Here is a 25,168-nt window from a genome sequence, read left to right as displayed (position 1 = left end):
ATACAGGCTGCTTCTCATTTCACTGCATATTCCTCCTTTGTTTGGGGTTTGGAAGTGTCCAGACAAGGCCCAGCTGTGAAACAATGCAGGCTGCTGCTGTAGGGCTTAGGCCAGTGGTTGGCAAACTCATTAGTCAACAGAGCCAAATATCAACAGTACCACGATTGAAATTTTTTTTAAGGGCCAAAATTTTTTAAACTTAAACTTCTTGTAATGCCACTTCTTCAAAATAGACTTGCCCAGGCCATGGTATTTTGTGGAAGAGCCACACTCAAGGGGCCAAAGAACCGCATATGGCTCTATAGCTGCAGTTTGCCACCATGGCCTTAGGCCTTCTTAGGGTGAGGGACCCCATCAGTGCATGATCAGGGCCAGGGAGGAATGCAGGAGGTTGGCCAGCCAGGGGGACCGTATGTGGGAGGGCTCCAGGGCATGTCTGGCCCATCTAGTTCGGTCTCAAATCAGCAGGACCCCAGCAGCAAGCTAATGTACTGGTCAGAGCTTCTGCTCCCAGTGGTCAGCGCATGACATAGCAAGCATCCTTAGCATATCATTAACATATTACACTTTGGTTGACCTGATGACCTGACACTTAGCATATTGGGCTTTTATTATATAGGATGTATCGATATGTAGGGTTTAGGTGGGAAGTAGAAGTCAATGGCTGTGCTTGGCATGACTTGTTTACCTGGACTACCCCCCCCCCCCCCCCCCACACACACAGACACACTTTTGACAGTCACGGGGTCACATCTAACCAATTCTCAGACCTCACTTTACAATCCCTCCAGGACTTCTGCACAGATCCTCACAGTCTTCACCTGGCTTCCCGGACTCCACAGCCCTGTCCTCCTCTCTTTCTGGATACTCTCTCTGCTTGGCCGGAAGCTGTTGGTGCCCCTGGCTCATCTTGGACAATGTTCTCTTTGGGTTACTCCCTAGTGTGTCTCATTCCATCTTACGTTTTCAAATATCATCTGAAAACAAAATGACTCCCCAATTCGTCATTCGCCTTGTCCTGTCTCCTCCGGATCACCAGCCTACTCGGCGCATCCACTTGCGTGTCTCATGGGCATCTGTCTTCACATGTCCCCCGATCCAAGGTGAAGCTTTCCCCCAAACCGTCACTACTTCAGCAAACTCCCTCACGACCTCGCACACCTTCCTTCATCCAGCTCACCGCGGATCTGACCTCCTCTTCTCTCCTCCTGAGCCTCGCTCCACACAGCCAGCCTCCCGCCCTCCGGAACTCCTGCGGGGCGGACCCCGGGGGCGGGGCCTTCCTCATCGCCTCACAGGGCCACTCCGCCCGCCCCACCGAGCACTCCTCCTCCTCCTCCTCAGCCCGGGTCGGGTCGCAGAGCTTCGCTCACTCCAAGGCGAACAGCAGAAAGCGGCCTGGATGGCGGCCCGCGCCGCCCCGCCCCTGGTCCCACTGGCCGGTTCGCCCAGGCCCCCTCCATGCCCTCGCCTGCACCACTGGCCCCCTCCCGCCCTGGCCCTGCCCACCAGCTCACCCAGGCCCCGCCCACCAGGCCATCCAGGCCCCGCTCCACCTTGTCCCAGGCCACACCCACTTGACTCGGGTCGCGCCACCACGTCAGTGGCTGGGCACGGCCGAGGGCCCACCCCCGCGGCGTTCTGATTGGCCGCGCGGGCATCTTCCCACTGCGCTCCGCAGGGTAGCCGGTTGCGCGAAGGCTGGCCTGCGGTGGGAGTCCCGGCTGGTGTGCGGGTTGCAGAGATCGCGAGGGGCCGTCATGACCGAGGGCACGTGAGTCCTCGCGCTGGGTGTCCCACCAGAAGGCAGAGCGCGGTCGGGGCGCTGAGGGGGGTTCCGCGTGGACGGGGGCCGCCTGGGGGCGGGGCTGAGGAGAGCGCGGTGGGATGGGGGTCCTGGGGATGCTGGTGGCCGGCGCGGGCATCCGCTTCCACCACAGATAAGGGGGCAGCAGCGAGAGGCAGGAGGGAGCGGCGCTGAGGGCATTCCCATTTGGGGAGGGAAGTGCGACCTCTGAGCTAAAGAAGAGGCCATGGGATGGCCACTCGTGATCCTTTCCAGGTGTCTGCGTCGCAGAGGGGGACCCTACAAGACCGAGCCCGCCACCGACCTCAGCCGTTGGCGACTCAGCAATGAGAGGGGAAGGCAGGTGTGGACCTACTTTCAGGAAGAGGACAGCCCCGGCCGGGAGCAGACGGCGCTGGAAGCTCACTCCCTGGGATTGGACACCGTAGGTGCTGGAGGGGGCTTCCCACACCGCCGGGCACTCCTGCTCACTTTCTGCACCTCAGCCAGGAGCACCAGCAGGGAGTTTCCAAAAGCGGCCTGTGCAGGGTGTCGTCTTCCTTGTTAAAATGGAAGGGCTGTGCCATGTGGGCACATGCCACTAAAGCTGGTTCCTGCGGGAATCAGTTGCATTATAGGGCAGGAGCTGAACGGATCCCTTTGCTTCAAATCAGTAAGCTGTCAGTAAGAAACTGCTCTGTGTTTTTTTTTTTTTATTATTCAGAAAAAAATGTTGTTGGGTTGTGTGTGTGTGTGTGTGTGTGTGTATAATCCTTACTGGAGGATATGTTCTTACTGAATTTAGAGAGAGGGGGAGGGAGGGAGAGAGAGAGAAACATCGATGTGAGAGGAACATTGTAGAGGGGGACCCCACAAGACAGAGCCCTGCTGACCTTAGCAGCCGAGGCATGTGCCTTCATTCACTGGGAATTGAATCTTGCATCCTCAGCCGAGCCACCCGGCCAGGGCAGAGAAAATGTTTTTGATCCAGTGAATGTCATTAAAGAAATTTAGGTAGTCAGAGTGTGTGCGATATAAATGGGGTCTCCTGGCTATGCCCTTTGGCCCCTTCTTGTGAGAGAGAGGCCTGAGTTTCATTCAGGTCTGCATGGGCATCGGTGCCCCATCCCACGCTCTTGGGCACTTGGAGAAGTTGTGGAAGAAATTTGCAAACATGTTTGGCTGGAAAGCGAAACCATGAGAGCCTGGAGCTTTGCCGAGATGGTAGTGCCATCATCAGAGAGTTTCAGATTTTTTATTTTATTTTATTGAAACAGCTGAAACTTTTAAAGGAAATCAGGCTCATTATTTCAGCGTGGGCTGTAAGTGATGAGGGCTCCTTCAGCCTGCCCACAGACCCCCTCGGATCTCATCTCTCTTTTCTTTTGCAGGCGAGTTACTTCAAAGACTTGCCCAAAGCCAACACAGCCCACGAGGGGGCTCTGAACGGGATGACATTTTACATGGGGCTGCAGGCCGAGGACGGGCACTGGGCGGGCGACTATGGAGGCCCGCTCTTCCTCCTGCCAGGTAGGAGGGTGCTGCCTGGCCCGTGGGCGAGGTGACCCCAGGGTCATCATTGGGGTGCTGGCCTGGCCTGGTTCAAGCCCTTGATATACGTCTGTGGTGGGAATGAGCAAGCAGGTTTGCACCCAGGAGCTCACGTGGGAAAGGTCAGTGGAGGGTTACCCTGCACCTTAGTTATCCTGGCGTTGGTGCTGGGAGAGGCGGGGGGCAGGGGAGTGGGGAGGATAAAGCGTGGGAGTGGGGTGAAGGCGCAGCCAGCCCAGTGTTGTGACCAGGGAAGCAGGGTGCTCTGGGGGTGAGGGAGGGGTCGCTCTTGAGTCCCAGGAACTCCAGGCGGAGAGCTGAGCCTGTGCAAAGGTGCTGGTGGCAGGCAGAGAGGTCAGTGGGTGTCTTTAGTTCTCTGTGGGCTGCTTTGGCACGTGAGCTCAGTCAGGTGAGCTACAGGTGCGGGTGGTGAGTGCCAGGAGGATTGCTGCTGGGCCCTCAAGGCAAGGAATTAGTTGGCTAGACAAGACTATTGCATCCTAAAAAACACACAAGACATGGACTAGCCTTTGGGAGCAAGTCAAGGGCTCTTTCTTCTCTTCAACCCACCTGGAGCCTGTTGAGACTCTTCCCATGGTGTGCTTTGACCCTGGGCAAGGCGATAGGACTTCAGATGCTTCGGCCACCTCACCTGTAACCTGGAGAGGATGGGAATCTGGTTTGAACATAGGTGCACATATGTGCATCACTGTAGTGAGCACTGGTTTCCCAGGCTTGTTTCTGTGCGAAGGGGAACCTTGGGAATAGCTCCCTGTCAGGAAGGGTCCTCGGGGAAAGGGGCCGGGATTCGCAGTGCCTAGTGCCTGCTCCCCGTGTCAGACATCTTTCCTGTCACACAGGCCTCCTGATCACATGCCACGTGGCGCGCATCCCTCTGCCAGCTGGATACAGAGAAGAGATGGTGCGGTACCTGCGGTCGGTGCAGCTCCCGGATGGTGGCTGGGGCCTGTGAGTCTGCTCGGCTCCGTCACTGCCCATGTGTGCATACATGTACACAGATGTTCTTGTGTAGGACATGCACCCATCGAGGGGTGGGAGTGATTGTAACTGTGGACCTGGCACGGGTGGGGGAGTGGTCAGTGTCACAGCTTGTGTTATAAATTGGTTGCATGACTGGCCTAGAGACTCGAGACCCTCATCTACAGTGAAAACCATCTGGCTGTTATCACTAAGGCGGAAGGAAATTGTCTGACTGCTGGGGTGGCAACAGGTGCAGCCGGGGCTGGCCAGCTCTCGCTAGTCTCAGCCTGCCTTTCTGTGGCAGGGCTTGCTCTGGGATCAGGACCCTCCCCCAAGGTGGTCACCTGCTTGCCCACCCTGGTTGTGGCCTCCATTACGGAACTCCAGGGGAACAGCTCAGCCTTTCTCAACAGGGTTGTGAGCCCCAGCCCTGGCCTGTGGGTCCCAGCATGTCATGACAGATGCTGAGATGTCACCCGTGCCGTATGACTGCACAGGGTGGGACGTGCCCTTACACGTTGCCCTGCACTGTGTTCTGTGTGCCGCGGTGCGGAATGGGCCTCAGAAGGATCACGCTGACTGAGGTGTGGGAAGTAAGCAGAGGAGGCAGGCAGGTTCTGCGGGGCCAGTGCTGGTTGTCATGGGAGGTGGCTGCTCAGGGTGTTTCTTGTGTCATCCTGTCATGCCAGTGTAGATGTGTTAGCATCGCTGTGCCTGGGACCTGGGAAGCTGGCATGGCTCCAGCTTGGGCCAGAGTGTCGCTGACAGCCAGACTGGAGTCCCGCCCTGCCTGCCACATGGGGACACACAGATCAGAGGCAGCTATAAGCAGCCCTAAGAGAAGGCCGAGCACATGCACTCCCTGCCCCTCATCACATCCTGAGGACATTTAACTGAAAGCGCTGCTTAATTTCTTAGAAGTAATAAGAGATGTCATTTCCCCACCCCGTCTCCTGCTCCCATAGGCACATCGAGGACAAGTCCACAGTGTTTGGGACTGCGCTCAACTACGTGTGCCTGAGAATCCTGGGTGTGGGGCCTGACGATCCCGACCTGGTACGGGCACGGAACCTTCTTCACAAGAAAGGTATGCCCTGCCAAAACCCATTTGGCTCAGTGGAGGGAACGTTGGCCTGCGGACTCAAGGGTCCCGGGTTCGATTCCGGTCAAGGGCATGTACCTTGGTTGCGGGCACATCCCCGGTAGGGGGTGTGCAAGAGGCAGCTGATGTTTCTCTCTCATCAATGTTTCTGACTTTCTATCCCTCTCCCTTCCTCTCTGTAAAAAAATCAATAAAAAAAATATATATTTAAAAAAGAAAGAAAGAAAGAAAGGTATGCCGTGCATGGTACATGCTAAGTGTCCGTGTTACTTTGCTCAATGAGCTCTTGCAAATGAGAAACAGGAAGGCAAAACCCGTGAGCAGGGAATTCATCAAAGCAGAGAAGTAGAAACGGTGAAACCTTACCGGTAGTTTTTGAAAAGCAAATTACGATGACCATATACCCTCCCGTTTGCTGGGTGGTCTTCTAGCAAGCAGGCAGCACCTCTCCCCCTGCCTGAGTGCTCTGAAGGCCGTTCATCGGAGCCCCAGGGAGGCTCCCTCCATGGCTCCCGCTGCTCTGGGACCTTTCTTGCTGCTCTCCGGAGCCTGGCAGGTCTCACCACCTGTCTCTCATGGCCACTCCTCCGTCCACCTGCCCTCCTGCTCTGGTGCTCACACACAGGGCTCCTGTCAGCTCCTGGAAGTCCCTACGTGCCTCACGGCTCTGCACGCTGCTTCCTCCGCCTCCTGCCTTCCACCCCACCCCGTGGAAGTCCTCCTCATCCTTTACCCGGCACCTGGGATGTCCCTGCTCTGGGAGCCGTTCCTGACCCGTGTGAATGCTGATGAAATGCCAGTCTGTTCGCGTGTGGCTCTTGCAGTGACTTCCTCATTAGCTTCTGGTCTCATAGCTACTTTCGGGTTCCTTGCCGAGGGAGGGAATGTGTTTGAATCACACTTGCTTCCCTGGTGGCTCCTGAGGTTTTTTTTTAATTTTTATTTCTGATGACGTGAGTCTGGGTGAGGCCTCCTTGTGAAGTGCAGCCTGGGACCTGGGCTGCTGGGGTGGCTCCAACTTGGGCCAGAGTGTCACAGGTTGGAGTCCCACCCTGCCTGCCGAGTGGGGACACACATGTCAGGGGCAGCCATTAGCGAAGGCCGAGCATGCGCACTCCCTGTCCCTCCTCGCCTCCAGACCCACGTGGTACAGGCTGCTGTGCGCATCGGGGCCCCTCACCTTCCCAGGCAGCTGCCTGTGTGTCTCCCTCCTGGAGGTGGGGCTGTGAATGTCTTTCCTGGGACTGCATACACTCATTTTGACCCGACCCCGTGGCTGTTGTGTGAGGGAGCCCTGAGCCTGTCCCTCATGGGGTTTGGAAGCCTTTGCCCTCAGTTCAGACAAGAAGGGCCTGGCTCCCGAGGGCCCAGCTGGAGGGAGATAACACGGGCCTGCTCTCTCTCCAGGCGGAGCTGTGGCCATCCCCTCCTGGGGGAAATTCTGGCTGGCTGTCCTGAACGTGTACAGCTGGGAAGGCCTCAACACCCTGTTCCCGGAGATGTGGTAGGCTCGCCTCTGCGGGGTCATGGCAGCCCGGTCCCTACCGCCCTACTGAATGGAATGACGGGGCCCTGGGCTCCTTCCTGGAGAATATTGGAAGGAAAGAGGGGGTGCCCTGGGCTGGGCCTTGTGGTGGGGTCCCCCCGCTGGGCTGTTACAGGGCCCCTGGAGCATTGTCAGCAGGGTTGTGGTCCCTTAGGGAGCATCGGGGAGGTTGGGGGGAGGGTCTGGGGGGCTTGTGTTAGATGACCTTGTGGAGGAAGGGCCACTGGGGAGTGACAGAGGGTCCTGCCGAAAGGGCGGAGGGCCCAGCCTCCACGGTGGTGAGGTGGGGTGATGGTGGCAGAGGGACAGCAAGGTAAAGTGGGCGGAGGGGCTCTGTTACTCAAGGCTGGCCAGTCTGGAAGAGGATGGCACATGTCTGGGGGCCATTGCAGCATTCCTCACTGGCAGGCCTGCCAATTGGACCGTGAACCTCACCGGTGTGTAAGGAGTAGGCGGGAAGGCAGCAGGTGCCAGAGGGCTGTGGGAACCTGGGGCTGCTGTTGGGAAACGGTGTTGTCTGTGCCTGTCGCGAGGTGGGGGCCCCTGCAGACGCTGCTGGTGTTTGCTGGAGTTTTCGGAGGGGTATGGGTTTGAGAGTAAAGGGTAAGTATGCAGGATTGAGGACCTGAACCCAAAATGTAAAAAAAAACCCCTAAACCCAACACTCTTTAAAGTGAGTGGAGGAGCTCTTAAGAGAGGGAGGGAGCTGGTCTCAGGCTGGGGGCCACCTGCCTGACTCTCACAATTGGGAACAGGGAGGATATAGGTGGCGCTGTGCCTCCCTATGCCCCGAAGATGAGGGCGAGGGCTTGAAGGGGAGGGCTGAGAAAATACCCCTGGTACTCACCCACCCGGGGAGGTGGCCTGGCTGTGCTGATGTCAGAAAACACGTGTGGAGGCCACACTCCAAGGCTCAGGCCTACTAACCGTTTTTATTGTGGAATCGTTTTCCATTTCCAGAAAAGTTGCAAAGGTAATCCAGAGCTGTCCTTACAGATCCCCTCACCCGTTTCTCACTATGAACGTTCCATGTTACCGTGCTTTGTCTCTCACTACTGAGAAGCCATGGACGGTCCTGAACCTTAGGACCACGGTCTGCTGGCTGTAGGATGCCTTTGGCTGAACCGGAAGTGGCCTCTACCATGGGGGACCCTGGGAGGGGGTTTGACCGCTTCCCATGGGAGCATGGTGGTGCGAGTGCTGGGCTGGCCGACCTGGGCCTGGACATTCAGCCACTCTGGGGCTGTGGTGGAGGTGACGGCAGGGCTGGGGCTCCACTAATCCACTGTCTCCCCCCCCCCCTGCCCCCAGGCTGTTTCCTGACTGGATGCCTGCACACCCCTCCACGATCTGGTGCCACTGCCGTCAGGTCTACCTGCCCATGAGCTACTGCTATGCCACCCGGCTGAACGCTGAGGAGGACCCGCTGGTCCAGAGCCTGCGCCAGGTGAGCACGTGGGCCTGGGTCATCCCCAAGTTCGGCTGTGCTCACCTGCTCCCGTGGGCCTCAGCGCTGAGCCCCCTGGGGAACTGTCCAGAGTGGGATTGGGCGCAGGCCTCTGCCTCTGGGAAGCAGGCCCTGAGGTGGATTGGGGTGCGGGGTGTGAATCAGGGCGTGCCCTGGGGGGCCAGGGGGAGAAGACAGCTGTAGGCAGCGCGTGTCGCCCCCAGGAGCTCTACGTGGAGGACTACGCCAGCATCGACTGGCCGGCGCAGAGGAACAACGTTGCCCTTGACGATCTCTACACGCCGCACAGCTGGCTGCTCCGTGTAACGTACGGTGGGTGCTCCCCTGGGGCTGGCTGGCCTCCCTGGGGTCAGCGGGCACCTGAGGTGGCAATGAATGTACTCTCCCATCGTCACGTGGGTCATGTGGTGAGGGGCCGGCTGTGTGCACCTCTGTCCAGCAGAGCTGTCCTGCCCTGGGAGCGATCCTGGGGCTTGGGGCCCTAGATGAGAGAACTTGGAGTTGAGGGCCTTGGAAGGTGCAGTCATTCCTCCCTGGGGATGGACCCAGTCCAGGCTGACCTCCCTGTGGGACCCCCGGGAGACCGGCACTGCATGCTGTGTGCGGGGCCCTGGGTGGTAGCTGGGTCCCTGTCCCGTCAATGCTGAGAAACAACTGGATTTCTACTCGCGGAGCCCTCCTAACATGGCAGGGCAGCATGGCCAAGTGGCCCTGTGCCTGGCTGAGCGGGGGCCAGGAGCTCCTCTGTGCCCTGAGCTTGCTGATGCGCTTGCCCCCATAGCAATCCTGAACCTGTACGAACGCCACCACAGCGCCAGCCTGCGGCAGCGGGCCGTCCGGAAGCTGTATGAGCACATCCAGGCCGATGACCGCTTCACCAAGTGCATCAGCATCGGCCCGGTCAGTGCCACCTACCCGCTGGGTGTCAGCCTTGAGTGGGCACTCGACTGAGCCCTGGGGTGGGCGAGGACCCAAGGAGGAAGGCCCAGAGACCAGTCTCAGGGATTGGGGGTAGGGGTCTACCTGCAGGTGACCTTCTGCTCCCACAGGACCCTCTTTAGTCCCCACCTGTGTGCTTGGCCCTCCTCCCACCCCCACCACCTAGTGTGCCTGAACACTGCTCTCTGAGGCCACCTCTCAGGATCTTTCTGGCCAACCCCTCACCCCGGAACTCCTATCTGCCCTTCTCTTAGGGCACATGTGTCAAACACAAGGCCCGCGGGCCAAATCCGTCCCGCCAGGCCTTGCAATGTGGCCCGAACCGCGCTGTCATCACTGCACTCCGCTGCGTTTCCATCACAATGACAGTTTATGACTGTTCAGTAAACCATTCGGCCCGCGATTTAGGCTGGATTTTAGATTTTGGCCCCTTCTCTGATTGAGTTCGACACCCCTATCTTAGGGGGTTTAGAACACCAGGGATGCATGGACTCCATTCTTGGATTCTTCTGGGCCCCGTGACGTGAAACTCTTCCTGCTCTGAGCTTTTGGGCTCCTGACCTGGCTTTACTTTGTGGGGGCAGGTGTGGACACACCTGTGGGACCCTGTGGCTAGGCGCACAGCGGCTAGTGCAGGGTGGAGAGGCCGGCTCAAGGCCATGGGCGACGGGTGCAGGAGGCAGAGTAGTTTTGAGCCCCTAGTTGGGGGCCATGACTGAGGCTTTGTCAGGTGTGCCCATTTGGTGCGGTGCTACCCGGCCCCACTCCTGCCCCTGCTCCCAGGCACTTCCTGGCCCTCATGGCACCCCAATGGATCGAAAATGATGACGCCTCTCAGCGCAGTCAGTTGTGTTCCTTTTAGCAGCAGTGTGACTCTTGGCTTTGACTTACTGTGCGTAAAGCACGTCTGACTTAAGTTAGATGCAGGCTTTAGCTGGATCTTGCCTTAGGAGCTCCCGGAGTGGAAGATCTGGGCCTTCTAGAACATGCCATCCTGAGCAGGCAGCGCCTGGCAAAGGTCTGGTCTGCTTTCCCCTATGTCCCTCAGACCCCAGGAGCCCGCTCGGGCACCCTGCTCACCTGCCAGCTAGCTGGGCTCACACCTCTTACAGGTCTCCCTCCCTCCTCTGCGCACACCCTCTGCCCTTCCCACCTCCCTTGGACTCCTCTTCCCTGGGCACCACGGGGGCTTTGTCTCTCAGGACCTGGAAGCAGCGTGTGCTTGGGAAACGTGGGGTAGACCAGAAGGCCCGGCCTGGCCTGTGGGGGCAGAGCTGGGCCCTCGGTGGGGTTGGGCCACCTCCTCATGCCCAGCAGGGGTGAAGCGGAGCCCTGACAGGCCCGTCTCCTGCAGATCTCAAAAACCATCAACATGCTGGTGCGCTGGCGCGCGGACGGGCCGGCCTCCAGCGCCTTCCAGGAGCACGTGTCCAGGATCCCCGACTACCTCTGGTAAGTGAGGCGGAAAGGGCCTGTCGGTGGAAGTCCCGCTTCGCCTCGGACTGACGTAGCTGAGAGCCCAGAGCAGATGTTTGTGGGCCCCGCAGCCGCAGCGGCAGGCTTGTGACTGTCTCCACCTTCGTGTCCCAGCGAGGGTGTAACTCTGGAACCAGTGGTTCCAGGGTCGACGGAAGCTGAGGGGGATTGTGTTCGAGTGGAAAGGTCCACCCCTTAGCGCAAACTGGGTGCTTCCAGAAGGCAGCACCAGGAAGCCTGTGAGTGGACAGGGCAGCTCCAGGGGAATGTCAGGAAGGCTTTGGTGACGGGGAGAGCTGGTCAGTTACGGATTGTGCCGTGGAGGGGGTCTCCTACTGCCCTCCCCTGACTCAAGGCTCCTTGTGCTCTGCTCCCTGACCTGGCTTTTCTCCTCACAGGCTGGGCCTCGATGGCATGAAGATGCAGGTGAGAGCTGCCGGGCCGGCTGCCCGCTTCCTTTGCAACCATTTCTGCCTGTGGGTTTGTTGAGATTTAAAAGCCACTCCTAACGGGGCCTGGCAGTGTGGTGAGCGGCTGCAGGCCCCCCATCCTGTCTCGGAGGGGACACGGCACGCCTCCAGGGCTGGGAAGTGTGCAGGAGAGCTCAGAGCCCTCGGGCTGTGGGAGCGCCGAGGGTCAGAGTCCCCAGGGTCGTGGGAGCACAGAGGGTGTGCAGCCGCCGTGCGGTAGCATCTGTGAGCCAGAGTAGTTCAGGACTGCAGGCCAGGAGGAGGCAGCGACCTCAGAGCCTGCAGAGGGGCCTGACTAACGAACTGCAGGCCTCAGGAAGGAGAGCCCTGCCCACAGCGGAGCACCTGCAGAGCTGCTTCCGCCCTCAGGGTTTACGGCTTCCTGCTCAGCCCCGAGATGCACTCCCACGGGCCTTTCTCTGCAGGTGTCCCATGGGTTTCTGCTGTTTGGATGTTGTAGGTGATCTAACCCCCCGAGCCCCCCCAGCATATTTTCTGTTTGTGACCCTGGGGTGGGGTGCCACATTGCAGGACCTCCTGGGCTGACCTCCTCCAGCCACAGGGGCCCTTGGGCCAGTCTGAGGGGTTTTGTCTGCTGGCCCAAGGTGGGGATGCGGAGGTTCCAGCAGGGGCCTTGGGGTGCACAGGCCCCTGGGCCTTTGGGATGGGGCACGGGGCCAGCACTCCCAGCGCAGGTGCCCTCCAGGCAGGCCCTGAGCCCCTCTCCCAGCGCCTGACTCCCTCGCTGCCAGTCTCTTTCAAAACACGCCAATTGCCCTTTCACGCCCCAGCGCTCGAGGGCTTCTTTGTCTTCAGGAAACCTCTGTGCCACCTCGGAGTCAGGGATGCCTCACTATGGATTGTGCTGGGCTTGTTGGCATCAGGATTAGAGCTCGGTGGCTGATGCATGTATTGTAGTTGCTCTCTGCTAGCCATCTCCCAAGAGCCTTCTTTCCTGGTGACTGCCTCTAAAGGGTCCACCTTCTGGATCTGACCGGTTTCTTCCTCTGGGCCCTGTATTTTCTTTTTTCTTTTTTTTAAATATATTTTATTGATTTTTTTACCGAGAGGAAGAGAGAGGGATAGAGAGTTAGAAACTTCGATGAGAGAGAATCATCGATCAGCTGCCTCTTGCACACCTCCCACTGGGGATATGCCCGCAACCAAGCTACATGCCCTTGACCGGAATCGAACCCGGGACCTTTCAGTCCACAGCCCAACGCTCTATCCACTGGGCCAAACTAGTTTTGGCTGGGCCCTGTATTTTCAGCAAATCGGCGGCTAGGCCCTGAGGGTTGATGTCTTTCAGGTTTCTTTTGGCCAGGTGGGTTTCCTGGTGGCGCGAGTTCTTCCCACACATCCTCCCGGGCCCCGATCGCGCTGTCCTGTTAGTGCCGCAGGTGGTCTGGGCTCAGGTGTTCCCGCTCCCATCCCGGTTCCCACATGCCTGTCACAGTCCTGCCGTGGCACTGGGGTTTGGTCACACGTGGGACCCAAGCTCACGGGTTGGATTTGAGGGGGACTTCCTAGCCCCTTTGAGGCCTCAGCCGGGCCTCACCACCTCAGAAGTGGGGGTGTTTCTGGTCATCATAGCAGGGCCCGAGGCTGTCATCGGGTGGATAGAGACCACAGGCAGTGGAGACCATAGGTGGTGGCCGTCAGAACCCGGAAGTGCCCTGTGACACATCCCTTTCCTGGCTGACGGCCTGAGGAAGGCAGGTGGGGCTACCTGCAGGACCAGCCCCTGCAGCCATCGTGGGCTTTGACGGGTGCCCATAGCCCAGAGCCAGGTGTAGGAGGCCCTGCCTCCTGCCTCTTTGCGGGAGCCGGTGGGAGCCTCCAGCTCTGTCGGATTCCGAGAGGCAGAGGGCGGCTGGGACGACGCTGCTGGGCTCCTGTAATGGTTCGTCCTCTGTGTGCAGGGCACCAACGGCTCGCAGATCTGGGACACCTCCTTCGCCATCCAGGCCTTTCTGGAGGTACGTGGCCGTTTCCTTGTTCCTCGACCTCCTATCCCTGTGCCCAGACACAGCACCTGCTGACCCTGACCCTTCGCCTTCCTGGGCTCCGAGGCCGTGGCGATAGTTTGGCTGAAGCGGGCGTTGCCTGGCGGCTCTGGGCGGTGGGCTGGCTCGGAAGCTTCTGGAAAGGGAGGCAGGAGAGGCTGTTCCGGGAGACGGGGGGCTGCTCCAGGCTCTTGTTAAACTCAAACTGCTCCGCTGAGCATGTACAAGAGAGAAGCGGGAGCATGTTTTTATTCTGGTGGGTTGAGGTCACGAGATCCTGGGGAGCTGTGAGGAGGGGTCAGGGCTGTGCGGGGCCTGGGCTCTGTGGGGTTTGCCACGGAAAGGTCGGGACCCTGTGAGCGTGGGAGGGCGGGTGCGGTGTGGACTCGTCGGCAGACACCCAAGACCCCGGGTGGGTTTGCTCCTGGTTCCCAGCGGTGGAAGCCGCCCGGAGGCCAGCCTGCCCACAGGCTCCCCTCGCCAGCGGCTCAGCTCCTTCTCTCTTCCAGGCGGGCGCTCAACACAGGCCCGAGTACTCGTCCTGCCTGCAGAAGGCGCATGAGTTCCTGCGGGTCTCACAGGTGAGCCCTGGGGGCTGGGAGGGGCCTCCCAGGGCCAGAGGTTTCCCCTCCCACCCTGTTCTCATCAGCTTAGGGGGTGCCTGATGGTGTTTCCCAGCAGTGGGCGGGGCTGTGGGTGGTGGGCCGTGGGGGTGATGCCTCGAGGGCCGCAGCACCAGGCTCCCCACGTCCTGCTGTGCCAGCCCCGCCCCGGCGTCTGGTGTGGTGATGACACGTTCCCTCCTGTGCTTTCCACGCGTGCCCTTCGTACACTTCCCAGGTCCCAGAGAACCCGCCCAATTATCAGAAGTACTACCGCCAGATGAGCAAGGTACCTGGGTCATGCCTGTGACACCAACTCCTGGGAGAGGCTGCCGTTAGCGGGGCGTGGCCTCTCAGGAGGCTCCTCCCTCGATGTCCTGGGGCTTCTTGCTCTTATGGATGCATGTGTGGGTTCCAGTGACGCTCCCGAGACACCCCGGCTGAGGTGCATGGCTGCGGCAGCTGAGCCGTGCGGCCTCTTCACATGCCATGTGCATGTCCGTGCCCTGAGATGCTTCCAGACGGACACGCGTCCAGACGTGAACTAAGCTGGCGGGCTGTGAATGAGCGTGATGGGGAAGGACTGAGGGCAGAAGGGGCCGCTTTCTTCAGTGTGTGTGCGAGTGTGGGCAGCCGTGGCTGCGTCCTCCCGGGCTCAGGAGGTGCCTGTGGCCCTTTCTGGTGCCCATTGTGTGGTGGGGCGTGAGGGCGGCGACAGGGAGAGGCTCTAGTCCGTGGGGCTCTTGTGCTAGAAGCTGGAGGCCCGTACACGTGCGTGTGGCTCGGGGCTGTGGCTCCCCGTGGGTGTGGAGGGTGCCGTGGCTTTGGGTGATCCCCCCTTCCCCCCAGTCACAGTCTCTGCTCTCCAGGGCGGCTTCTCCTTCAGCACTCTGGACTGTGGCTGGGTCGTCGCCGACTGCACAGCTGAGGCCCTGAAGTCTGTCCTCCTGGTGCAGGAAAAGTGTCCTTTTGTCACCACGCACATCCCGCGAGAGCGGCTCTTTGATGCTGTGGCTGTGGTGAGCTGCTGGGCATGGGCTCTGCTCCCCCGGTACTGAGGGCGCTGCGCACGCCAGGGTCCCTTGGGTCCCATCAATGTTGCGGAGGACTGAGCACTCACGGGTACTTCCCACAGGGGCTGTACCAGCCAACACTCAGGGCCAAGAGGGCCGTGTCCTCTGATGGCACCTGCGCTGGGCCAGCAGGAGGTCCTGGCTGGGTGTGGGCACAGCCCTGCGCTTCCCAGTGGGTGTATGAGCCTTGTCCCGGGCCCAGCCACTGAGGGCAGGGCGGGCCGGGCTGGGGTGGCTGCTGTGGCCCTGTTTTCTCTCTGGTTCTGGAGGCTCCTTTGGGAGGGCTGGCGGTCTCCGCTGGGTATCTGGTAAAAGAGGACACGCTTTTCAGCACATCCGTTTCAGTGCGTGTCTTACAGCAAAGGGCATGTGGTTCCACAGCACATACATACCTTATAAATGCATAAGTGTGTCAGGGTGTGTTCCAGACAGTTGCTTATGGTGTAACTGATTGCAGCCCATGCTCAGGGCACCTGATAGTCTGGGTCTGATCTGAAAACTAGCTTTCTGCTGCTCACCCCTGCCCGTGAGTGCTTAGCTCACCCACCCACCCAGCCTCGGCTCCTCGCGCATGCTCAGCTCTCATGATGTGTGGTCTCTGGTTTTAGCTGCTGAGCATGAGAAACCCCGATGGGGGATTTGCCACCTACGAGACCAAGCGTGGGGGGTACCTGCTGGAGCTGCTTAACCCCTCGGAGGTCTTTGGTGAGTGCTGGCCTGTGGGAGTGTGGGCACAACCCGGGCCCTGCCTGCCCCAAGGCATATTTGCTGACCGGAGTCCTGAGGTCTTTCCCCTGGTCAGGGGCAGTGCCCACAAGGGCTCTGGAAGATGATGGCAGATCCTTTAAGGAACCCCCAACCCCCGGAGCGTTCCACGCTCCCTCATCTCCACAGTTGGCTGTGATGCCCCTGCCGTAAACGGAAAGCTGTGGTTCTGTGGCAGAGTCACAGCCGGCTCTGGCTCTGTCCTCCATGGAGACTCCTGTCTCCTGATGCTCCTGCAAGGGGGGTGTTGGTGGGTACCCTCTCTCCCTGTTGCTCGTGTTGAGTGTCATCGTTCCGGTGTGTGAGGGCCTTTGTGTGCCTCTGTATTCCTCTTATAACTGAGAGTTGGTCCAGGGTGGGGTACAGCTTTACTGTGTGCTCCCTCCTCCACCCTCCCGCTGGCCTGGTTGTCCCACAGCAGATGGGCCTCTAGGTTACTAGGTCCCAGGCCACTTGTGCAGCTGCCACCTGGTGGCTGTGTCGCCTGGGCTGGTCACTGGAGACACCTTCCTCGCTTCCTTCAGGGGATGGTCAGGCTCCTGAGGAGCCTTGCAGGCCTGCACGTTACAGTGCATGTTCTTCACGAATTGCTGAGGTGAAGCTCACAGGCCTGGATCCTTCACTTTCACAGGGGACATCATGATCGACTACTTGTATGTGGAGTGCACCTCGGCCGTGATGCAGGCGCTGAAACATTTCCACAAGCAGTTTCCGGAGCACAGGCCGCGGGAAATCAGGTAAGGGCCCCGCCACTCAGCCACAGGTGCCACCAGCTGGGTCAAGAGCTCAGGCGCTGCCAACATGACATTGAGGGCTGTTGTCCTCTAATGAGGCCCATCATATAAAGGGGCCCTGGAGTGAAGCTCACTTAGATCCGAGAGGGGTTTACACCTGGTCGTGTGCCCTGAAAATATCCGATACATGTACTGGGGGCTCCAGGGAGCACAGTTATAACACAGAAGCGAGTTATTTTCACATCTTAATAATGTTAAGGATCCATACCCCCAGCTCCACCATGTCCACATGTAGTTTTATTTTTATATTATTTTTAAAAATATATTTTTATTGATTTCACCCAGGAAGGGAGAGGGAAAGAGAAGTAGAAACATCAATGATGAGAGACAATCATCTATTGGCTGCCTCCTGCATGCCCGACGCTGGGGAATTGAGCACATAATCTAGGCATGTGCCCTGACCAGGAATTGAACCGTGATGTCCTGGTTCATAGGCCAACGCTCAACCGCTGAGCAACATCGGCTGGGCCGACATGTAATTTTTTTTTTTTTTAATATATTTTATTGATGCTGACATGTAATTTTTTTAAAAAATATATTTTATTGATTTTTTTACAGAGAGGAGAGGAGAGAGATACAGAACTAGAAACGTCTATGAGAGAGAAACATTGACCAGCTGCCTCCTGCACATCCCCCACCGGGGATGTGCCCACAACCAATATACATGCCCCTGACCGGAATCGAACCTGGGACCTTTCAGTCTGCAGACCGACGCTCCACCAATGAGCCAAACCGGCTTTGGCCCGACATGTAATTTTTTTTTTTTTAATTTTTTTAATTTTTTATTTTTAAAGAGCATTCTTTTTTTTTTTTTTTTTTTTTTAATATATTTTATTGATTTTGTACAGAGAGGAAGGGAGAGAGATAGAGAGTTAGAAACATCAATGAGAGAGAGTCATCGATCAGCTGCCTCTTGCACACCCCCTACTGGGGATATGCCCGCAACCAAGGTACATGCCCTTGACCGGAATCGAACCTGGGACCTTTCAGTCTGCAGACCGACGCTCCACCACTGAGCCAAACCGGCTTTGGCCCGACATGTAATTTTTAAACCTTCTTATTGAAAAGTCTGATAAGGGTAGAGTAGCATGCAGACCCCCAGTGTGGTGTCAGGAACTGTCGTGAAGTGGACAGAATGTGTGGCAGCATGAGGAACACACATTGTCAGCAGCTCCCTCCCCTCCGGGTTCTGTGGCTGCTGGGTTCCTGCACCCGAGGGCCCACGGTGGGGACTCCCGGGCCTGGCTTCCTTCACTCGGCCTCCTGCTCTGGGATGAGGCCCGCGGAGCTGCCGTTCACACTGTTGTTGGCCATTGGCATGCCTGCTGAGTGCAGGTGCCACACGGTGTGTCCCATGTTTGTTACGGGCCCACGGGGGCCGTTCATGCTTGTTATGAGTCATCCTACTGTGAATGCGTGTGCTTGTCTTTTGGGCACAGGGGATGTTCAGGAGCGACGTGCCGTGTCACAGGCACATGCTGCTGGTTCCTGAGGGGGACGATTCCCTGTCGTGTGTTCATGGTGAATCTGGTGGAAGCTCAGCTTGGTCCTAAGCTTTCCTTTCTACATGTTGGGTTAAATTTGAGGTGTTTTGTTAGGATTTTTACAACTGTGGTTGTAAGAGAAACTAGTCTGTAATTTTCCTTATTATATAATGTCTCTGTCAGGGTCTCCTGGACAGCGTATTTTCTTTTTATGTTCTTGGGAAGAATTTGTGAGATTTCTGCTATTTTGTCCCTACATGTTTGGAAACTCCATCTTTTCCTGGAGTTTTCTTTGCGGAAAGCAGTGATAGTGGCATCTTTGTGGTATTTCCTGATTTTTTTTTAAAGGGGGCTGCTTCTAATATTTCTCCATTAAGAATGATATTTGTTGTAGGTTTTTGGTAGTTAACCCCTTTTCTGGGTAACAAAGTTCTTTTTTCTAATTTGTTAAGTTGTTTCTTTCCCTCCGTTGTGAGCCATGTATTGTGTTTAGCAAGTGATTTTTCAATGTCTATGAGATGATTATGTATTTATCTCCTAATGTCCTGGATGACTCTTGTAGACTTTTCTAATGTTAAAACACTTTTGCATTTCTGGAATGAACCTGACTTAGTATAGTATCTCTACCACGTTCAATTCCCAGTATTTAGTTAGAATCTTGCATCCACATCTGTGGGCACGTGCTTCACCTTCCCTCTCTGGCTGTGAACAGCTAAAGCTGGGTCCCTACAATGAATTAGGGAGTGTTTCTCCTCTTCCGAGTCCATGGAAGAGTTTGTGTGAGATTAGAATGCTTGTTGTGATAATTTAGTAGAATTCACTTATAACATTCCTAGGCCTGGAGTTCTTTTTCTGGGAAAAGTTTACATTTTTGACTCATGTCTTTAGTAGTTATAAGACTATCCAGGATCTCTATTTCTTCTTGAGGCCATTTTGATAAGTTAATTTTCCTGGTCATGTGTATATTTTGTTTAAATTTCAAATGTGTTGTCTCAACTTTTCTCATTTTATCTTAACTTTGATTTCTATTATACCTGTAGTCATACTACTCTTTTTAGCACTGACATAATTTATCTGTGCCTCCACCTCTGTATTTGTTTTCTGTTACTGAGTAACAGTAGTACTACAAAATTGGCCTAAAACAATGTTCGGGGATCACCTCCCAGGCCCTGGGTCAGGAGTTCAGGCTTAGCTGGGCCCTGTCACCGCCTGACCGCTGTCTCTTCTGAGCATTGACTGAGGAAGATCTCTGAGCTTGTGTGGTTGTTGGCAGTGTCATTCCCTATGCAGTGTCAGCCTCAGGGCCTGTTTGCTTGCTGACTGTTGGCTGAAGGCCACCAGCAGGGTAGAGAATCGAGAGAGAGGGACTCTGCTGGCGAGAGGAAGGCCAGCATGTCACACGATGCGGTCAGAGGAGTGATGTCCCATCAGCTCTGCAGGAGCTGTCGGATGACACAGGTGAGCCCCGAAGGCAAGGGTCACAGCACCTCAGTCTGCTTGTACCTCCTCTCTGGCCTTTCCAGAGAACTGGTTTCTTTATCAGAAGTACCAGCTAGGCTTGCGATGGAGCTTCTCTGTCCTCTAAATCTTTTGTTTTCTCCCTTCCCAAATTTAAAATTTCTCTTTAAGATTTCATCTTGTGTGATTTACTCACGCCCGTGTCACTGACATTGTTTTCAGGGATACTGATGCTGTTGCAGCCACTTCTAATGTTGGTTCCTCCCTCACAGTTTGCTTTGGTCTTGCATTTCTTTAACTCCCTTCTGTGTCCTATAGTTGCTTCTCCTTTGACCTGGTATCTCCTTTCTGAGCTGTTGGTTTATTTTTACTATTTTTAAAAATTAATTTCTTTATTGATTAAGGTATCACATATTTGTCCTCAACTCCCCATTCCAATCCCCCCCTTATGGCCCCCCCCCCCCCCATTGTCCTTGACCACTGGTTAGGCTCATATGTGTGCACATAAGTCCTTTGGTTGATCTCTCTCTTTTATCCCCACCTTCCCTTTGAGGTCCAACAGTCTGACCCATGGCTCCTTATCTCTGGGTCTGTTCTTGTTCATCAGTCTATGTTGTTCACCATTTCCCCTAGATGAGTGAGATCATGTCCTACTGGAAATGCACTCATAAGAATAAAAAATGAGGCAAGCGAAAATCGTTATGCTGAAAGGCATGTGCATCTGTCTGGAGTGAGTTTCTTTCTGGGCCACCAGTTCTTTTGAGACCCAATTTCCATGTCAAACAGTTCCTTATGTGTACATGTCAGCAATGATATTTCAGTTCTGGATGGTGGGCAAATGGTGTATTTTTACTATTTTTTAAAGGGACACCACGCTTTTTTTTTTTTTTTTTTTAGACTGTACAATGGGTAGAACTGAGCAAATTGCTGTTTTGCTGGAATGTTCATTGGACTGTCCTCTTGTGTTGCAGGGAGACCCTCGAGCAGGGCCTGGGGTTCTGTCGTAAGACGCAGAGGGCTGACGGCTCCTGGGAAGGGTGAGTGAGACGTGTGGGCCCCGGACACGGCTGCGTTCACCGTGCACATGTGCTACGCCAGAGGTCCTGGCAGGAGGAGGCTGCCGGCGACAGATTCCTGGCGGACCTTGTCCCTTGTGAATGCTGGGCCTTCCCCCCACCGCGTTTGGCCAGTGTGTGGGGGCATGCTCGGTGGCCTGGGCCTTATTTGTTGGGTCTGATTATTCACGTCCTCCCCTCTGGGATTGGATCACTTCTTTCCTTGCTTGTGGTTCCAGTGGACGAGCTGTCCCCCGAGGGCTGGGAGCAGGTTTGCCTCCCAAAGCTCTGCAGCTGGTGTGGCTTGTGAAGGCCACGTCGATGTTTCTCTCGAAAATAACCACAGCCTCCCCATGCTGGACGTGCCTGTCCTCTCACATCCGCTGAGTGAGGCCTGGGCATCTGACCCTCCGTTCCCGTGTCTCCCTCCAGCTCCTGGGGCGTTTGCTTTACCTACGGCACCTGGTTCGGGCTGGAAGCTTTCGCCTGCATGGGGCACATTTACCGCGATGGGTGAGTGTGGACATTTGCCCCCTGGTGGGGAGGGGTCTTCTCAGTGTGAGGCTTTGCTGGAGAGTATCTTCCTTTGATGTTGGGGGTATTTTTACATTTTTTAAACAGTGGGAGTGGGTACAGGCCAGGATACTCTCTGGGTTGCCTTGAGGGGAGGACAGAGGCCTCAGTCCGAGCTGTGTCCAGTGACCTCACCCAATTCTGCTTAGCTGGGTGGGTGTTCATGGGGTGATCCTGGCAACGAGGTTGCCCGCAGCTACAAAGCTTTTCACTTTATCCATGGTGGGGTGACCTCAAGTGCGGCCCCCCACCCCACAGCCCTAAGGAGGCCCGGCCAGGGTGAGAGCCCAGGGGCCTGGGACCTCCACTGTGTGACGGTGTCTCGTGTCTGGTGTCTCCACAGGACTGCCTGTGCAGAGGTCGCCCAGGCCTGCGACTTCCTGCTGTCCAAGCAGATGGCGGACGGAGGCTGGGGGGAGGACTTCGAGTCCTGTGAGCAGCGGCGTTACGTGCAGAGCGCCCAGTCCCAGATCCACAACACGTGCTGGGCCCTGATGGGGCTGATGGCCGTCAGGTGGGGGCAGGCAAAGGAAGGACACTGACCTTGGCGACTTGGATGGGATGGGGGCAGCGGAGCTCTGCGAGCAGGAATGGGAGGAGGGCTCCTTGTCTATAGTTGTAGGTCTCTCTGAGTCAGCGGGTTCCTGCAGAGAGGCTCACTACCCACAGCTGCGCTCTGTGGTCCTCCCTGTTTCCACAGTGGAGCTCAGCCATGTGTGTGTACAGGCAGGTGTACACACAGAGGTGTACATGTTCAGGCATGCAAACACGGGTGCACACACCCATGCACACGGAACATGCCCCTGTATGCACACATGGGCATGTGCAGTATCCCAGTCTGTGCTGCCCTGTTGGTTCGGGGCCATTTGGGGAATCTTCTTAAAACCCCGAACCAGCTAGACCAGCTTAGTGTTGGGCAGGGGACAGGGTCAGGGCCCCCGGCCCCCAGTCTGCCTCCCACAGCTGAGTTTGATGATGGGCGAGGATTGGCACCTGTGGCTTCTGTGGCTCTCAGGCGGCCTGAACCCCGGTGGGCAGGGCGGCACCAGGCGTGGCCGCCTCCTCTCCTGGGGGTGCAGAAGAGCAGTGCCTCGTGGCAGGGCCCGAGCAGCAGGTCTGGAGCAGGCGGGGCTCCTCATTGCCCATGTTCGGGCGCTGCCCACCTGGCCTGCGCGCCCCCACACTCACTGCATCCTCTGCTTCCCTGGTGAGCTTGCAGCGAGGGCCCGAGCTGCGCCCCGGTTGTCCCTCGTGGTGCCGATACCTCGTGCACGGCGCGTTAGGTTTTCACGTCTTTGCCCTGCGCTGGGCTGTGGAGGGTGAGGGCCAGGTTTTGGCTGCAGCCAGTGGCCATCTCATCCACAGAGGGTGAGGGTGTGTTCACTGCCTCTTCTTCCACAGGCATCCTGATGTAGAGGCCCAGGAGAGAGGAGTCAAGTGTCTGCTCAGAAAACAGCTCCCCAACGGTGATTGGCCCCAGGTGTGCAGATGACACCCCGGTTTCCCATCTCCCCCCCTCACCCCCCCACCCTGCCCTGTGTCTCCCACGGGGTGCTCAGGGGCGGGGCTTAGCTTTGGGGATTCGATTCAGAGCCATCACTCACGAGTGGCCTGTGCTGAAAGCAGATCTAAGCACCGGGGTGAGGGGCGGGGCTGGTGACGCCAGGAGGCGTTGGACGGAGGAAGCCCTGGGCTCTGCCTGATGGGCCCCTCACTGCCGACCCTTGTGGGCATGGGGTCCCAAGGTCCTGTGGGGTTAACCCCTTCCTGGATGAGTCTGGGGTCAGCACGCCTGTGCAGGGCTGGTGACCAGGCAGGAGGCTGCTGCGGGAGGGTCTGAGAGCTGGGCTGTGGGGGGAGGTCTGCCGCTGGGGCGCTGCTCGCTGACTCTCCCCACAAGCTGCCCAGTTCTCCACCGGGGCTCCCGGGTCAGGGAACCCCGTGCCTACATGACGGAGCCTCTGAGTTTAAGTCCCTGTGTCCTTTCAGGAAAACATCCCCGGGGTCTTCAACAAGTCCTGCGCCATCAGCTACACGAGCTACAGGAACGTCTTCCCCATCTGGGCCCTTGGCCGCTTCTCCCGCCTGTACCCCGAAAGTGCCCTCGCTGGCCACCCCTGAGAGGGGGCCTCCGGGTGCCTGGCCGGTGGGTGGTGGGCACAGGCGTCCTGTGGGGATGCTGAGTAAGACTGGAGCATCTTGCCTGGACATGGGTGCCCGGGAGCCCTGCCCCTCACTGCCTCACTCTCCACTTCTGGAGGGGGTCCAGGGACCAGGCCTGCCAGGGGCATGGCTGGGAGGGCTTTCTTGACCAATAATACTTCTCAGCAGTTGTGCCTTAACTGCCTCCTGCCCGGGGCTGGGCTCTCCCCCAGGGTGGCTCTTCCTGTGTCTCCTGTCTGTTGGACGGGGAGGTGACAGCCAGGGACAGAGAGGCTGGGCCTGCCTCTTTACCATGGCCATCCAGGGCAGGGTGGGTATGGACAAGCATGACAAAGACTAGGGGTTGTTAGTGGCTTGTGGTTGCCACCGAGGGATATCGCTGTGTGCCAGGGACAGCTGAGCACCCAGCCTGCCAGTCACTGCCCCTGGAAGCTGGCCAGGCAGGTGTGATGCCCAAGGCACTTGAGTGGCTGCTGTGACCCTCACAGCCTCGTTTTCTCTGAGCTGAAGTGGGAGCCAGATTTCCGGGTGATGCTTCTTGGGTGGTAAACCTCTCAGTTCCCCTCTGGCTGGTCTAAAGCTTCCCGGTTCCGTGTGCATGGACTTGGGGCTCAGAATGGAAAATCCGGGACCTGGGTTTGCCTTTGACTTATGAGGATGAGCGGCTCCCATACTCACAGCCTCCACGGGCGTGTACCTGTGAGGAGTCACCAAGAGCTCTGATGAGAATGAAACTCAGGCCTGGTGTCCCCCGAGGCCCCACCCCAACACCACCTCCACCTGCCGTTTCTCCTGCCGCCTCCTGGACGGATGGCAGCCCCGCCCCACAAGGCACTCCCCTGGCCACCTGTCCTCCCAGACAGCAGGCAATGTCTGGAAGCCCCGCTGCCCTGGCCACTGCCTGCCCAGCACCCGTCCGGGCCGGAGGCTTTGCACATGTGGCCTTCCTCCTGCTGCTCTCACGGCCCTGGGCCCTGTCCCAGGCTGTCCGGGCTCACCAGCTTCCGTTTCAGGGAACAAGAGCAGCTGCCTGAAGATAAGCAGGTGCATCTCCAGTTCTTTCAGAGGAAAATATTTGCCTCAACCTGATTAAAAAGCCAGGTCTCTGTCCTGGTAAATCATTGGAGTCCTAAATTCAAATGATCTTTCCAGTGACCAGATTTTGAGTATTATGCTGGGAAATTGTCTCTGGAGTCATACTAGCTTTTCTGCGTTCAAGACGATGAACCCTTCCTTCGGGAAAATGTTAACTCGCAGTGGAAACTTACCTCTGAAAGACTGCTTTTCCTTAATAACATAATCATTGTTGTTGCTACATCAATTTAATAAAAATGTTTAAGAGCCCCAGTTGGTTTGACTCTGTGGTTGGAGCATGGGCCTTCGGACGGAAGGGTCTCAGGTTTGATTCTGGTCAAGGGCACGTACCTTGGTTTCAGGCTCAATCCTGGCCCACGGTTGAGGAGCATGGGGGAGGCAACCCATCCATGTGTCTCTGTCACATCCGTGTTTCTGTCTCTCTGTCTCTCCCTCTCTCTTCCACGCTCTAAAAATCAATGGAAAAATATCCTCGGGTGAGGAGGAACAACAACAAAAAGATAGTGGCTCAGGACCAGCACGCAGGATTTCTTGGGGTGAGAAAGACATGGGATTTGAATGTGATGGGAGGGGCCGGTGAAGGGGGCATCTGCTGTGGGTCCCAGAAGCGCACACACCCTTCCTCTGGGGAGAGTTCTCTCTAACGTGAGGGCCAGTGGGCCCACACACTGGTCCATCTGGGGAAGCGTAGGGGCGTTTGGGATTTAGGAGCCCTTCCGACCACGCCTGACTCAGGCTTGCATTTCCTGAAGTGACATAATGGGCGGTGGGCAGTCTGGGG

At 57.2% G+C, this 25,168-nt stretch overlaps 1 protein-coding gene across 3 annotated transcripts; it reads left to right on the top strand.

Annotated features, from left to right (window-relative positions):
* Positions 1-1,643: 1,643 nt before the first annotated feature.
* LSS (lanosterol synthase) lies at positions 1,644-24,637 on the top strand. 3 transcript variants are annotated; one of them, XM_036448225.2, is made up of 22 exons: positions 1,644-1,774; positions 2,063-2,231; positions 3,178-3,316; positions 4,198-4,306; positions 5,284-5,405; positions 6,828-6,924; positions 8,278-8,413; positions 8,638-8,746; positions 9,216-9,334; positions 10,728-10,825; positions 11,248-11,275; positions 13,242-13,298; positions 13,835-13,906; positions 14,166-14,216; positions 14,797-14,946; positions 15,609-15,705; positions 16,397-16,502; positions 20,473-20,538; positions 20,989-21,069; positions 21,473-21,643; positions 22,531-22,609; positions 23,119-24,637. In XM_036448225.2, the coding sequence occupies exons 1-22, from the start codon at positions 1,761-1,763 to the stop codon at positions 23,248-23,250; spliced, it is 2,202 nt and encodes a 733-aa protein (XP_036304118.1). In that variant the 5' UTR covers positions 1,644-1,760; the 3' UTR covers positions 23,251-24,637. The 3 variants fall into 3 exon arrangements, with proteins under 3 accessions (XP_036304118.1, XP_045441274.1, XP_036304120.1); XM_045585318.1 differs by lacking the exon at positions 13,242-13,298; XM_036448227.2 differs by lacking the exons at positions 1,644-1,774; positions 2,063-2,231; positions 3,178-3,316 and adding an exon at positions 3,880-4,051.
* The last annotated feature ends 531 nt before the right edge of the window (positions 24,638-25,168 follow it).

Source organism: Pipistrellus kuhlii, unplaced genomic scaffold (assembly GCF_014108245.1).
Source record: "Pipistrellus kuhlii isolate mPipKuh1 unplaced genomic scaffold, mPipKuh1.p scaffold_m20_p_2, whole genome shotgun sequence".
NCBI lineage: Eukaryota > Metazoa > Chordata > Mammalia > Chiroptera > Vespertilionidae > Pipistrellus > Pipistrellus kuhlii.
Note: the sequence above shows the minus strand (reverse complement) of the source record. Positions and strands in the feature narration are given on the sequence as shown.